The 14245-nt window shown below is 37.2% G+C and overlaps 2 protein-coding genes across 4 annotated transcripts in view; one reads left to right on the forward strand and one right to left on the reverse strand.

The window, feature by feature from the left end:
- Window positions 1-9827, reverse strand: part of sbf2 (SET binding factor 2) — a 99823-nt gene extending 89996 nt beyond the window's left edge. For both annotated transcript variants that reach the window (XM_079466909.1, XM_079466908.1), the window contains exons 1-2: window positions 9589-9827; window positions 2765-2850 (exon numbers count right to left, since the gene is read on the reverse strand). In XM_079466909.1, the coding sequence (XP_079323035.1) occupies window positions 2765-2850; window positions 9589-9643 (141 nt within the window). In that variant the 5' untranslated portion in view covers window positions 9644-9827. The remainder of the gene's footprint in view (window positions 1-2764; window positions 2851-9588) is intronic.
- Window positions 9828-11421: 1594 nt separating this feature from the next.
- adma (adrenomedullin a) lies at window positions 11422-13653 on the forward strand. Of its 2 annotated transcripts, XM_079467846.1 has the most exons (4): window positions 11422-11534; window positions 12025-12140; window positions 12231-12344; window positions 12522-13653. In XM_079467846.1, the coding sequence occupies exons 2-4, from the start codon at window positions 12037-12039 to the stop codon at window positions 12817-12819; spliced, it is 516 nt and encodes a 171-aa protein (XP_079323972.1). In that variant the 5' UTR covers window positions 11422-11534; window positions 12025-12036; the 3' UTR covers window positions 12820-13653. The 2 variants fall into 2 exon arrangements, with proteins under 2 accessions (XP_079323972.1, XP_079323973.1); XM_079467847.1 differs by lacking the exon at window positions 11422-11534 and having other exon boundaries at window positions 12015-12140.
- The last annotated feature ends 592 nt before the right edge of the window (window positions 13654-14245 follow it).

Here is a 14245-nt window from a genome sequence, read left to right on the forward strand (position 1 = left end):
CGAGACTATATAAGCGTCAAGACTATGCATCAGCGCAAAAAGCACAAAATAGATATAATAAATCAATAAAACACCATAAAGATGTCAAAGCAACACAGCGCAATGAAGTCGGAGCTCAGTAAGAACATCTGCACACACTGACATGTTTGATTAGACAGCATACATTTGGGGGTGCTCCACATGTTAATGAATGCTTCCGTGATGATGGTGATGGTTAATTCAAGCCATGTTTCCTGAGGACCAGCAAAACATTCACACTGGGAATACTGGCACGCCCAATGACTAACCAGCAATGACATACGCGCAGCTTTGGACTATTATTACAGTACAAATCGCCCACCGTATGCACTGCACTGATAATACGATGTTCAAAGAGATGTGAAAGTGTTTGATCCATGTGATGCAACAACGTTTTTGCAAAAAAACAGAATGTACCTATACGAATGTCTATATATTCAAACCTCGTTATTCAAGCCCTCAAGGCAAAGGTTACATGTTGTTGTACCAAATGATGTAACTACAGCTGATTTCAAACTAATGGAAAAAAAGGAAATCTAATTCTACTGTTAGACAAAACAATGATCCTTACAGTGGAAAAACTGACAAGGTCCTCTTACTCATTAGAAAGAATTTACGTGTATAAAAACAACATTCAAGCCCAGGATTGACCTAGATTGTGTAAACTGTTGGCTGACCAGAGCATCATTCACCTGCTGGAAGATCTGGAATATACTATTAACACTTATGTGAGGTCATATCAAGTCAGGTAAGTAAGGGAGGTCAAAGACTGAGAATACATGATCTATTCAATGCTGGATACAGAGGGGTGTGCCTAAAAGAAATACAGTTCAGTGAACTTCAAAAACACTTTCTGACTGCAAATGACAAAATATACCCTCCAGAGTGGCATAAGGGCGACTGCTGAATTATTAACATAATGTACCGTGCAAAAAAGAAATCATGGCAAGTAATATTGTATGATTTTAAATCCAGTTGTACACTGTCTGGTCGAGTCCGATGACAAATATGAATGGGGTCCAGTGCTGTTCAACTTTTCTCTAAATATAATCTTTTGTGTTCCGTGGAAGAAAGTCATAAAGGTTTGAAATGACCAGAGGGTCAGTAAATGATGCCAGAATTTACATTTTGGGGTGAATTATCACTTTAAGTGAAGTGCAAACTGGGCAACATCAACCATTTTTTATTGTGTTTTTATTTTTATTGAGTGATGGCTGTTCAACAATTAATCGCGATTAATCGCATCCATAATAAAAGTTTGTGTGTACTATATATATATATATATATATATATATATATATATATATATATATATATATATTTGTACTATATACATGTTAATGTTTGATGTACAAACACATACACATATATATTAACGGAAAATATAAAAAAATGTATACATATATAAATACATGAAAGTACTTCCTAAGTATAAACGTGTATGTGTTAATAAAAACAAAATAATATGGACAGTGCACAGACATATATTTCTATAAATCCAAACTTGTATTGTGGATACGTTTAATCCTGATTAATCATTGAACAGCATTGTGACAAACTATACAATATAAATCTACACTAACACCGTGTCAACATCGGACTTGGTGCGATGTGACAAAAGACAATAGAAGGCATTAGAACAAATAATCATTTTATATTTTGTCCTCACCGTAGAGACGGTGTGAGAATTTTCATTAAATTGTACAAATAAAGTCTTAAATAGCTATATTTGCTGTAAACTATAAGATGAACTTTGTTTGGCCCACATGCTCACACAGCCAACTGAGGACAGCGAGGCAATAAAACCAATTTAAATGAGATCAACTGGATTTGCAGATCACAATGACAGCCTTTTGATTTCAGGCCAAGGTCAATGCTGACATATTTATCTTAATAAACAAATAAACAAACCGAACAAATATCCATACAGAGGCCCACCAGCCTGAGCTTGACTTGGATAGCTTCTGAACTCAAGGACCAGGAGGACTTTAATGCTACTGTCACTCTGAAGAATCACAGAACGTTCTTAACCTCATAAGCAAATATTTGGTGTTTGACTTAATTGGATAAATCACGACAGAGACGGCACACAATCGCACAACATTCAGAAAAAGCAGTGAGTGACGGGACAGGGACATTATTCTTTCGTCATGGATAGGACATGGGCTTGGAAGTTTCTAATTAGAGTAAATGGGGGCATCTGGGATTAACCTTTAAATAAACAACGATTATGAATTTGTTGACAAAAGGAAATTCCATTATGAGAACCACAAGTTTTTAAGGACACGGCCAAATGCATTTACTGATTAAACTTTTAATAAAAACAAGAGATTGTCATTGGAAAGACAATGTTAATAAAAATGCAATTTATAACGTTTGCCTGTCATTCACCACCTTTTTTACTTATGTAAAAAAAATTACAAAAATGTTTGAAACATTCAAACTTACAGCCGACTTATCTTCAAGTGTGTTGCACAACCAACCTATTCTGTGAAATCCGAGTGGACATCTTATAAATCATTTTTGCAAACTTACCGTTGTGAATCTTGGCAAGATAAGCCAACAATTCGCAACACAGATATTTCATTCCATAATTGCTTAATAACTTTTTTTTATCTAAAAGGTTTGCCGCTTCAAGATATAACCACATCCATATTCTGTCATATTTTATTCTGGTAGCTATTTAGAGAGAGAGAAAATTTGACCAATGGCAAAAAGCAAATCGATATCGAAATAGTCTGCTTACCATTTCCACGCCCTGAGGAAATGCGGTGCCATCCCAATCCTTTTTGGGGAAGCGCTGAATGATTTTTCCACATCCTTCTCCAGATCCTATAAAAAAAATAAACAGAAAAAAACAGAATTTACAAAACTGCACAAATTCTTAACCGTGGTGTGTAAAGTAACCGTTAAAAAGTGGAACTAGTCAACGTCTAATCTTTCTTATTAACATTTTGAAAGGAGCAGTGCTGTGGGGCATATCAGGACAATCTTGACTATAAAGAATGATCACATGATCATAATTCCAGATATTCTAACTGGAACAAACAATCTTCATACATTCTTTCTGGTCTTATTGGGGTCCAAAAACCATCTTTCCTGGCCCCTTTTTTGTTGACAAAGAAAGAAATGTGCGCACAGGTCCAAATGGTTTCAGCAATTAATGTTTAGAAGTGTTGTACTGCACCAGTAATGCTCCCAAAACTGGTACATGCCGACAACCAACACTATGGAATTTAATACAGTTTAGTGGAATTACGACTAAAAGTTTGAAGTGTTAACGGCTTTTCTGATTTAGTAGCAACTTGAAGGCTTCATAGCGTATGGACGTGGAGTTAAGACTTTATTAAATACTCAGTCAGAGCTACATATCATTCTTTATATGTTTTTCTGGGTTATACACCACAGAGTTTTGAAAGAAAACAGGGTATGATGTAGTTCTTTCCAGTTTCTCACAAAGCGAGTTGGGAGAAAAAACCTTTGTAACAGTACATTGTTAATGATAAGTAAAAGCCTTAAAATATCAGGGGTAGTAACACTTTTGGACAAAATGACAGATCAAATGATAACACCTTTTTAGACACATTGCTCTTGCCAAATGCTCTTTGAGATCTGATGCGAGACAGATCTCGAATCACACATTTATTTTTATCAAGACTGTGTGAAACTTCTTCACTGTTGTATGGATGAAAGAACGTCATACTAGGGCTGCTCGATTATGACACAAATCATAGTCACGATATTTCGGCCAATATTGAGATACCGATTATTTTACACTTTTAACCTTTAAAACAATATAGATAATTAAAAGAAACTTGGTTTTTAAACTCTGAATTTAACTGAAAAATAAATGTAAAGAAATAGCACTGCTGTAAAGATAAGGTGTGCGCTGTGGATTTATACTACAAGAAAAGAGGATCCTTGCAAAATGGAATGCGGCCCAATAATCGATTACCTCCATTATTTTGCTTTTGTAATTGATGAAGCAAAAATTGACCATTACGATTAATTTTCGATTAATTGCATAGCCCTACGTCGTACAGGTTTGAGGAATGCAATGAGGATAAGCAAATGTTTTTGTATGGTGTTCAGATACCATCCTACATTTCTTTGACACAGACGTTCCATTTTCTCTTATTAACACAATAACAATTGCCGTTAGTGTAGCTTTTCTTTGTGGCAGGTTTGGACAACATAACCGCAAATACACCACGGGCTAGTCAGGTGAATATAAACTAAGTGTAACAGAAATCTGTTTCACAGACTGGTTCATATTTCCTTACCGTTAATCATTAGATGACACATAAAATGTGACTGACGGGTCCTGAACTCCACAACAGAACAGAAATGGACAATCTGAAGTTCAATAATAACCTGTGAGAAACACTGTCAGAGAGTATTTTCTGTCCATATCTCTTGTTTAACTTGCTTAACATTATTCTTAAAAGCAATAGTCTAGGGCACAAACGTCCATTTCGGATATCTGGGTAACATCACCTGAAATGACCTGAAAACAGCAGAGAACATCACATCCAGACATGTCAGGAGGTGTGATGCTAGTGCTACATGTTGGATGAACGACCAAACGATGACTCAACTTCCAAAACTGATGTCTGACACATTTATGAAAACAACTCTTAAAGAGATTATGGCAGTTTATGAGGAAACACAAAGTGAAACTCAAAGTGATGCTTGTCCTACAAAGTGTTTGCCATGAGCGCTTCAAAGGTAGGGCCGTGCAATATTGAAGAAAAATGTGATTATAAGATAAAACTAAAAACGGTGTTATAAGATAGTGTGATAATGCTAAAGTTTGTAATGTTAATTTAAACTATGTATTTTCAAATATATATTATAATATGAAATTATTTATATGATTAAAATTATGAAAATCATTCAGTCGAAACCAGTCAGAAAACCATTTATCATCCCTTTTCTTTTTCACTGGAAACATTATTCCATTTATCTGCCCAGCCATTTGGATATAAATCAATGTGTTTAAGGAACTCTTTGCGTCACCACCACACACTACACACCTCACCTGAACTGACTCAGTCATCGCACGGGTGCACCAGGGAGATCAAAATAATTCAAACCCTGTTTCCTGGACAAGCTTTGGAAAACATCCTTGGTCTGATATTTAGTTTTACGCAGCTTGAGTCCTGCACTAAATCAGTTATGTAAAGCAAATATTTTGCTATTGAAAACAAGTGAGTGTTTTTTCAGAAACGCCAGCATCATCCCACAATCGGCCTTTACACTGCTTTCCCCAAAAAAACAAGATATGCAAAGAAAATGCTATCATTTGCATGTTAAAGGGAATGACTAGCTAAATTTGTGATGTCAAGACATCCAAATTCCAGGAAGCGTGCCAGTACACCGGACGGCTGTGAACAAAATAAATGGTGAGAGCGATATGTAACTCACAAGGTTTTCCAAAGAGTTGATGCGCCAGCAACGAATACAACACACACCCAAAATGACACGAGTATAATTTATTTTGGCTGTCTGAAGTCACCCATGACACCACCCGAAGCATTTCCAAAGTTCACCTAAGTCAAATATCTTCAGAATGGGATTGATCATCGCATATCGATGTAGAACTACAACTGCTCAAATAAATAAATGAATATCACTAATGTCAGTTAGTTGGGCTGGTGGTGTTTTAGTTCTTCCCATTTCATCCAGATATTTCCATATAACTGTAAGTTCTTTCAGTCGCAAGAATTTTGTGTGATATGAAGGATAATAATTTGACGTTGAATGGCAAATAAATGTGATCAGGGCCAAAATAGCGAAGAGAAAGTGACACCATTCCAATCAATTCCTCCCTTATCTTTCCTACTATCCATTAAATGGATTTAGTATCTATTAGAAAATGTATATTATGAGTAAAAAACATACAATAATGTATGTGCTCTCCCAATTTAGTTTTACACTGTCCTCAAAACAATTCCATAGCAGGCATGCTTTAAACAGCATTAATGTTAATATTTGTGGGGTTTCTTGCTATGATAATGAAAGCAAATATCATTAATAAAAAGACTGAATGAAAGCAGCTCTGGGAAAATATGTAGATACAGCACAGCCATTTAAACATAGTTCTACAATGAAAGAACAGAAATCATGCATTTTTTTTAAATGATGGGACAGAAAATAAATAAATAAGGAGAGTTTATATTTAAAATCTAGATTTTTATTCAACTTAAGGGTCATTTTGTGAGGCAAAATATTAAACGAAATGGATGAATATGTCAAGGGGTAATGCACTAATTTGTTGAAGGGTCAAAATGACTGTTTTCACCAAAATGGAATGACCTCATTTTTAAACAAGTTACAGCTGTTGAAAAAAGTATGGTATGACTTCAATATAACTACAGATGACAACTTTATAATTGTATTTTTAGACAGAGATTGGTAGGTCTAATAAAAGAATGTCTTGTATCTAGAGGGGTTTAGCAATCCTTGTTGCATTTGATGCCAATGGTGACAGTTCAAAAATCAAAAAAAGGTTTGAATGCCTATAACTCAAGAAGTATTAAAGAAATCCTCATAATTGTTTAATATTCTGGTTCTCAACAAACAGAGATGTCGAAAATGTTAGGGTGCATTGTACAATTTTACTTTTTACACTGGTCAAAAAACAAATGTGGGTCATTTGCAGCTGATATTTATTGTATTTAAAGAGGAATATCTGAAGAACAAATAATATTGAAACCCAATATGTATTTGATTGATTTGACACAGAATGACCTTACCGTGTATATTCATGATTTCCCTTATTAGTTATGTTAATATTTATATTAGTGTGCATCATGTGAAACATCTAAACCACAACACCTAAACATTTCAAACTTCATAACAGAAGGTGAACATGTGTCAGAATCTTCCTTAAAAGTGTAGGTGTATTCCTGTGGAGCGTTCTGGAAAGAAGCCGTGTCTTGAATAATCACATTTAGACACTACAGCCGTCCGATTACTTAAACTTGAAAAGCCAAGAAAAGATTACTCATCTAGTAACAGCACAATCTAAATTGTTTCAGAACTACAATGCATGGACAAACTTTGATTTATGCGGATCGACCAATTTCACATCCAAATCTATCATTGCATGCCTCCATTCTCAAGGGCTTAAAGCTGCCAAGCAACAAACACAGACGACAGAAAATCTGCATATGGAAACACTTTAAATCGTCCCGTTTTGCTCATAATATATTTAGTGTCCCACACCAGGTTTTACTTACATTATGTAATTCATTTTTCAGCAAGGTTTTATTCGATTCGGGATCATGTCCAGCAAAACAAACCGCAAGGCTTTTTATTTGATTTAGGTGGATTACAATGTGGCAAGAGCAATCAAGTTTCTTGGTTTTATTTGGCAAATTACTATTCATAGTGCATTCACAGCCCATAACAGAAACAGTATGAACACACTATTAAAGAAAAAGAAATCCAAATGTGGTTATAAACGTTTGCTCCTGAGAAATAAAGCCTGTTTTATCTTAACAAAATAAACAAACGTTACTGCGCATGCGCACTTTTGTGACCCCAACTGAACTTCCGGTACACATTCACAAACAATAGAGAACCTGTAGATTATTTCTAACAACAATCAAAAGAAACCAAGACGAACAGTTACTTGGCTAAACTTGTCTCTCCAATATTTTGAATTTAGCTCAACCGCTAGATGTCAGTGTACCATACGGTTTGTTTAATACGACCAAACTACAGGACCCATTCAACATATATTTTTTAAATAAAATGAACATACAACAAAATTCAATAAATCTTTTCTTTAATACAATAATTATACAGTAAAATAATAATATAAATGAATGGTAACAAATTCAACAAAATCTAAATAGTTATCATTAGACACTAGCCTAACACAAACCAGAAGTTAACTGGGGGTCCGGCGTGTGCATCCGATGAAACGGTCTACAGTAAGAATTATTTATAACCAAATAGAAAAATGGGCTGGAACATAAGAATCAAATAAACAGTGGAACAGTGGAGAGGCATGAAGAATTGATCTCTACAAATGGTTAAAATACACTACAACTTTGTTATGCAGGTAAAAAGCAACTCAATGATCTGACAAAATTAGGAATGCGAGTTGCCTTTTTAACAGATGCAAGAACACAGAGTTCCCCACACATAGTGCATTCATTTACGCATTGGCAACTTGTATACGTTTAAGGGGGGGGGGCACTGGTTGTCTATTCATACAAGCATTTGCCACTAGCGACAGAGACGAACGTATATAAACTACAAGAAAGCCAAGTTTATCTCATGCACAAGCGGCTGAATTATTAAAAGAAAGCCCTCAGTCATTTGCACATCGCAAAGACCAAGAATTGTTCGAAACACACACAGATGCCATGTCACTGAAGGACACTGGAAATGGTTCGAGTTGGGCTGACAATTACAATTCTAACCAGCTGTATCATAAAGGCGCTGGAAAAGTTTTTTATATGGACTATTTTAGATGAAGTGTCCTTAATACCTGCCCGATATCACTGATATAGGCGTCCCAAAATAGCTCTCGTGTCTCTATAAAAGACTGTGCCCAACTCTCTTCATTTATGACGTTCTTCAACAAAAGAAGATATATTAGGATAATTTCCTTTTTTTGGCATTTGATCGCTCCTTGATCATTACCTGGGAACATAACCCGTGACTTTGCAAGCTCCATGCTCAGTGTTCCTGTAGTTCAATTGGTAAAGCATTGGGCTAGCAATGCAAATGTATAAAAACGTATACTGCCGAAAGTGTCTGCCAGATATATACATGTCAAGCTTATTAGATCCAAGCAAGATACCAAATATACTCTCTTGTCCCATTCATGGGTCAAAAGACAAGTTTCATCATCGTCATTACATCAATGGAAATAGATGGGATATTTAACATCACGAGGGGGTGGCCAGGTGACCCGTTTCATGCCTTCGACACAGGGACGTAAACATGATGTGCAGTAAATGAGAGCAACAGTCCCGTTTCCCCTGCATCCGCTTTCCACAACACAGGAAGACACGCACACACAAAGCATCCAGCTCACAACTGACCCAAACACCGCGGTTTACTGGAAATCGATACCGCAAAACAGTCCATTAACAGATCAATGCGCGCGGTTTGTAAATCAATGTCGTGACGCAATGTTACAAGAGTCTCTCGCGCGTTATTTTCCTATTGTTTACATGTAACGCACGTTGAGATATACAGTGGGTGTGTACGTTACCGAGAAAGACCGATCGAAATACCCATACGAGCTCACACAAAACCATTTTAATAGATACAATTTGTTATATAGACATGTTTATAACGAAAGCAAAAAGACCACGCCACCAAAGCCAGCGTTCATTTAAACCTCCCGCTGATAACGTTAAACGCCGACTTGACAGGAAAACTGACTGAAAAACTCCTCCGACCACAATATCTGCCATAACACACGAAAGAAAGTGAAAGCAACCCCTTCAGTCACAGCAGAGCTGTTGTTGCAGTAGTTTGCTAACACAACAGCAGACGACCTGAATAAATCACAACATTCTTCACATCCAACCCGCATCTTACCGGCTTTATCCTTATCGTATCCCACGACTGTGAAATAATCGGCCAGTCGTGCCATGATTTCCTCTTTTGGCGAGATTCTGCAACACAAATCAGCATTTTTCTTTCTTCAAAAGCACAGCCATGTTTGACACGGAGTGAGCCGGTGCGCATGCGCGGACTGGCAATTGTCGGTGCATGGGCGTGGGACGCGCGTTCGCTTACACGCTCTGTACCGAATGACCGCATCGTGAAATGTCTCCACATTTGATTGTGTCGCAAAGAGTTTTCTTAGGCTGGGACTGAATGAAGACATTATTCTGTTATTCGTAACCTATTTATTTTGCGTTATGCTTCATGTAGGCCTACAGTTTAAAACATTTAACAGGAACACTTGAACGTGATTTTTAAGTGTCCTATTGGAATACCTTTAAAGATGTTAGATCATTTCTATTATTCATAATAAGTGTAATAATGACAATAACAACAACAAAATAGCCTTTTGAATACGTTTAAAGCTGTAAGATAATTTTTATTAATAATAATGATTGCAATAAGTGTAATGACAATAACAACAACAAAATAGCCTTTGAATACGTTTAAAGCAGTTAGATCATTTCTATTATTCATAATAAGTGTAATAATGACAATAACAACAACAAAATAGCCTTTTGAATACGTTTAAAGCTGTAATGATAATTTTTATTAATAATAATAATTGCAATAAGTGTAATAATGACAATAACAACAACAACAACACATTTCTTCTTAGCTTTAAAAGATAGTTGGTATTAATATTGCCACTTACATGCATTTTTTAAAGGCAAACATACTGTAGAAAACAATCGAACTGAACATTATGCAGCTTTTACAAACTTATATAACTATTTTTACATTGTACTCAAGAAAACTTTAAAAAAAATTAAAGAACACACGGGTGTCTGTTACCTTGTACTCATATCTAAAAACATGCAATTGGGAATTGGCACGGTACGCTGTAGAATTAAAAAAAAGAGGTTGTGTTTCAGTGTGAAATTGCCACTTTAAGTGAACACTCATTGACGTCAGTGTTCCCTGTGACTCGTTGGCACTATAGGATAACTGATGTTTAAACAGAGAGATAGAGACTTCAAACCTATCTCTCACGTTACCCTCATCATAACTGATCAAATATCAGTAGTCTTTCTGAGGCCCGTGACAAATCAGTTTAGCAAACAATATTTTCCATATATGGACCGAGAAGCAAACAACTCAATGATGTCATTGTTTTCATGATTGTGCAAACCTTGACTCTCCATATAAGGATAAATTATTGATGAAATTGTTATGAATTGTTCGAATTTTTGTCTGTTACTTTTGTCTCTTGAGTTAATTTACATTGTACTCCAATAAATATCAGAAGAAAAATAAGTTTGTTAAACAGAAAGACAGTATTTCATGAGTTCATTTTCAAATGAGTTTGATTTTCACAACGGTTTTCTTTCGATCTACTCAACACGCAAACATTTAACTAGCGAAGGCCGTTTGGAATTTCAAGGTAACTGTTACCTCTGTTGACATATCCAAGAATAAGCCCTCTTTAGTCCTTACATGGACAGAAAACAGACAGGTGTAAATCATCACAATCAATATCCGCATAATAATGAGAAAGAATTTCCCAGGTTGGCAGTTGCCAGCCTTTCCCAGAAGTATTTAATAAAAAAATTATTTGCAGTTTCGTTTTCTCTATCTTTTCACAAGGCGATACGTCTGAGAGGAAGTGAATGCTGGGGGGACTGGGATGTGAGAGTGTGTCAGTCAGTGGGCCCCTCCCATCTCCATCCACTATAAATGCCCTCACGCCTGCTTTGGAGACTCAGACTATTAGAAGAGTTTCACAGCTGCATTTCAGCATTACCAGCAAGTGAAAGCCTTTGGATTATTTTACACACAGGAAAACTCTAATCCAAGTGAATTGTACTTCTCTACAGGTATGTATTATTACTGCCTTGTGTTTCTGTTTCTTTTTCATTTAGTGTCTTTTAAGGTCAAGGCTATTGCATGCACAGTTAACTGTACTGTTATGTAAGGACAAGACGTTTTCATCTAAAAACGTGGAAAGAGTTTCAAAGCAAAAAATGCTACTTCATTTAAATGACATAAACTGATGTGGTGCTTTATAGAGGAGACACCACTTTTTGTAGACTACTGTTTAATGCGTCTTTGCCTTGTTTACTGGACACCAGGGGCCTGAAGCATAGTTGTAACTTAACTCAGTCATAGAAAGTCTGACCTCGGCTTGACATTGAAAATAAATGTTTGATGAGCGTAAATAGCTTGGCTTTTGGACTCTTGAGCAAGCAGAAGCAAAGCATGGCTGGCATTGAGAAGGGGAGTTGCGTGCATGCGATTGGATGTTTCACATCAGCTTTCTGGCTAAATGGATATCTAACAGATGCTTTACATATTTCTTCCCTAAAGGTTTCCGTCAAGATGCATCTGATTCTGCATACCGTCTTCTGTTGTTGCCTGCTGGCCACCGTGGCACCGAGCGTGAACAGTGCGAAGTATGACCTGAGACAAGTTTTGAAAAGAAGGTAAGCCCGTGTGTAGATTCTTCATTTTTGTCATGTTTCGCATTGGTTTATACGTTTCTAACGAACACCGTTCCTCTTGTCGATCCTTAGCGTCTGGCCGCAGAGATCAAAAAGGGATTTGAGTCTGGCTGCACTGAGGACTTTAGAAAACAGCCAATTCGTCAGACCGGACGACGTCAAGGACAGCATGCTGCCACATTCCAGGTATGAAAACGTCACATTCCCCTTGAATATGCTTCATATTATGTCATTGTTTTCCAGCTAAGCAAAATGTATCAAACTTGTCCATCAAGGAACATTAAAATAAACAAAGGCTGTGATTTGTAAGTCTCATGCCATTGCTCAGGGATTAATATCCTCTTTCCCTCTCTGCCTCTCCAGCATTGACATCAGCGTGAGGACGAAACGCTCCAAGAACTCCATCAACCAGTCCAGGAGACCGGGCTGCTCGCTTGGCACCTGCACGGTGCATGTGCTGGCTCACCGCGTCCATGATCTCAACAACAGGCTCAAGATTGGGAACGCGCCCCCGGAGAAGATCAGTCCCCTGGGTTACGGCAGGAGGCGAAGATCAGTTCCAGAGAAAGTAATAAGCCTGCGACTAGAGGGCAGAAGGCTGCGACCGGTGTGGAGCAGCTCACGGCTGGACAAGCTGGAAGCGCTGCTCAAACGGACTTGAGCGGGAGCGCACGGGGGACGCGGCGACAGAGATTCTACAAATGCCTCAGACTCCTGCCAAGAGTCCTCCGGCACATTCTTTTCCAAGCACAGGGCTGGGATAGCAGTCTCGTCTGCTGAAGGCTGACCTCTGAGCACAGTGCAGATGGAAATACGGCGATGGAGCACAGTAGATGAACCAGTGTACCTTGGATATAGAGGTAAAGCCTGGACTGGCCTCAGGGATAAAGCAGAACCTCTTCTCTCGGGACAAATGGACTGCCCTCCTGGTGAACCAGTTTGTGGGATTTATATGGCCCTTTTAAGTACTGCGTGTTCAAAAGTGACTTTGGCTTTCAACAGGGAAGAAATTCAGAATAATGATTCCAGAAAGTGATACATAAAGACTTTTAGAGAAGGCTAAGAAGCTCGGAATCACATTAGCGGACACTGTAAACCTTAGATTATATGAATTGTCTGTGCCAGTCCATAAGGATTGTACTCTAACCTACTTGAACTTGTTGTTATTATTATTATTTGTATAAAGAATGTGCAATACATGTTGTTTTTATTCCAAGTATATGTATATTTGAAGAAAGTGATCAAAGATATTATTATTTAATAGTTTTATATGACTTTATTCTAGAGATTATTTTTGTACAGGAAAAATAATGGCATTTAAGGTAGTGCTATATATTGATATATGCTATTCATTTGTGTCGAGAATGTCTCAAGCTGCGGTTATAAGATAACTTGTAATGCAATTATATATTTGTAAATGAGATTTATTTTATTGGCCGTGAATGAGTGTGAAGCGGAGTAACATTGTCATTTAATAAACCATTGCATACAAGACAAACATCTTCCAGTCCTCTGTTCTCTTCCACAGGACGTGCAGATAATAAAAGGAAAGAGTTTCCATTGTTCTTTCTTCAGGTTGGCCAGTGGACAGACAGATGATCAACACCTGGTCTGGGTTATTACATGTTATAGACCCCGTGGGATGGACGGGTGCCAAGTGCATTCCTTGCTTCCGTCCTCCGTACATTCCCACTGCATGCAGTGCCATGATGAGCTACTGGAATTCTGTATTTTTTAAGTGTGGAGCAGGACTGTGTTTAATTGGAGCTCTGCGGGGTGGCTTTGCAGGATGTAGGGCGAAGAGCTTTGTAGTGCTGGCCCAGAGTGAGAGGCACATTCCTCTTAAACACATCATTAGCATTCCTGTCTTAATGAGAAGGAACTTCAGAAATGTACTTTTATTGCTGCACCCACAGTGCCTTTACATAATAAACTTGGAAAACAGACTGCAAAAAGCGTACTGCAAAAAAAATACGATAATAATAATATAAAATAATACAAATGTAATGAAAATCTCAAAATATTCATTATGCTTTATTGTTTTCCTCATTTTTGTAAGCGGCTTTGGATGAAGACTGCTAAATTTC

The sequence above is a fragment of the Barbatula barbatula genome (genome assembly GCF_947034865.1).
Source record: "Barbatula barbatula genome assembly, chromosome: 1".
In the NCBI taxonomy this organism is placed as follows: Eukaryota; Metazoa; Chordata; class Actinopteri; order Cypriniformes; family Nemacheilidae; genus Barbatula; species Barbatula barbatula.

Coding starts and splice junctions, on each gene's coding strand:
- adma (XM_079467846.1), top strand. CDS start 12,037: ATGCATCTGATTCTGCATACCGTCTTCTGTTGTTGCCTGCTGGCCACC. Junction 12,141..12,230: donor AGACAAGTTTTGAAAAGAAG/GTAAGCCCGTGT, acceptor GTCGATCCTTAG/CGTCTGGCCGCAGAGATCAA. Junction 12,345..12,521: donor AGCATGCTGCCACATTCCAG/GTATGAAAACGT, acceptor CTGCCTCTCCAG/CATTGACATCAGCGTGAGGA.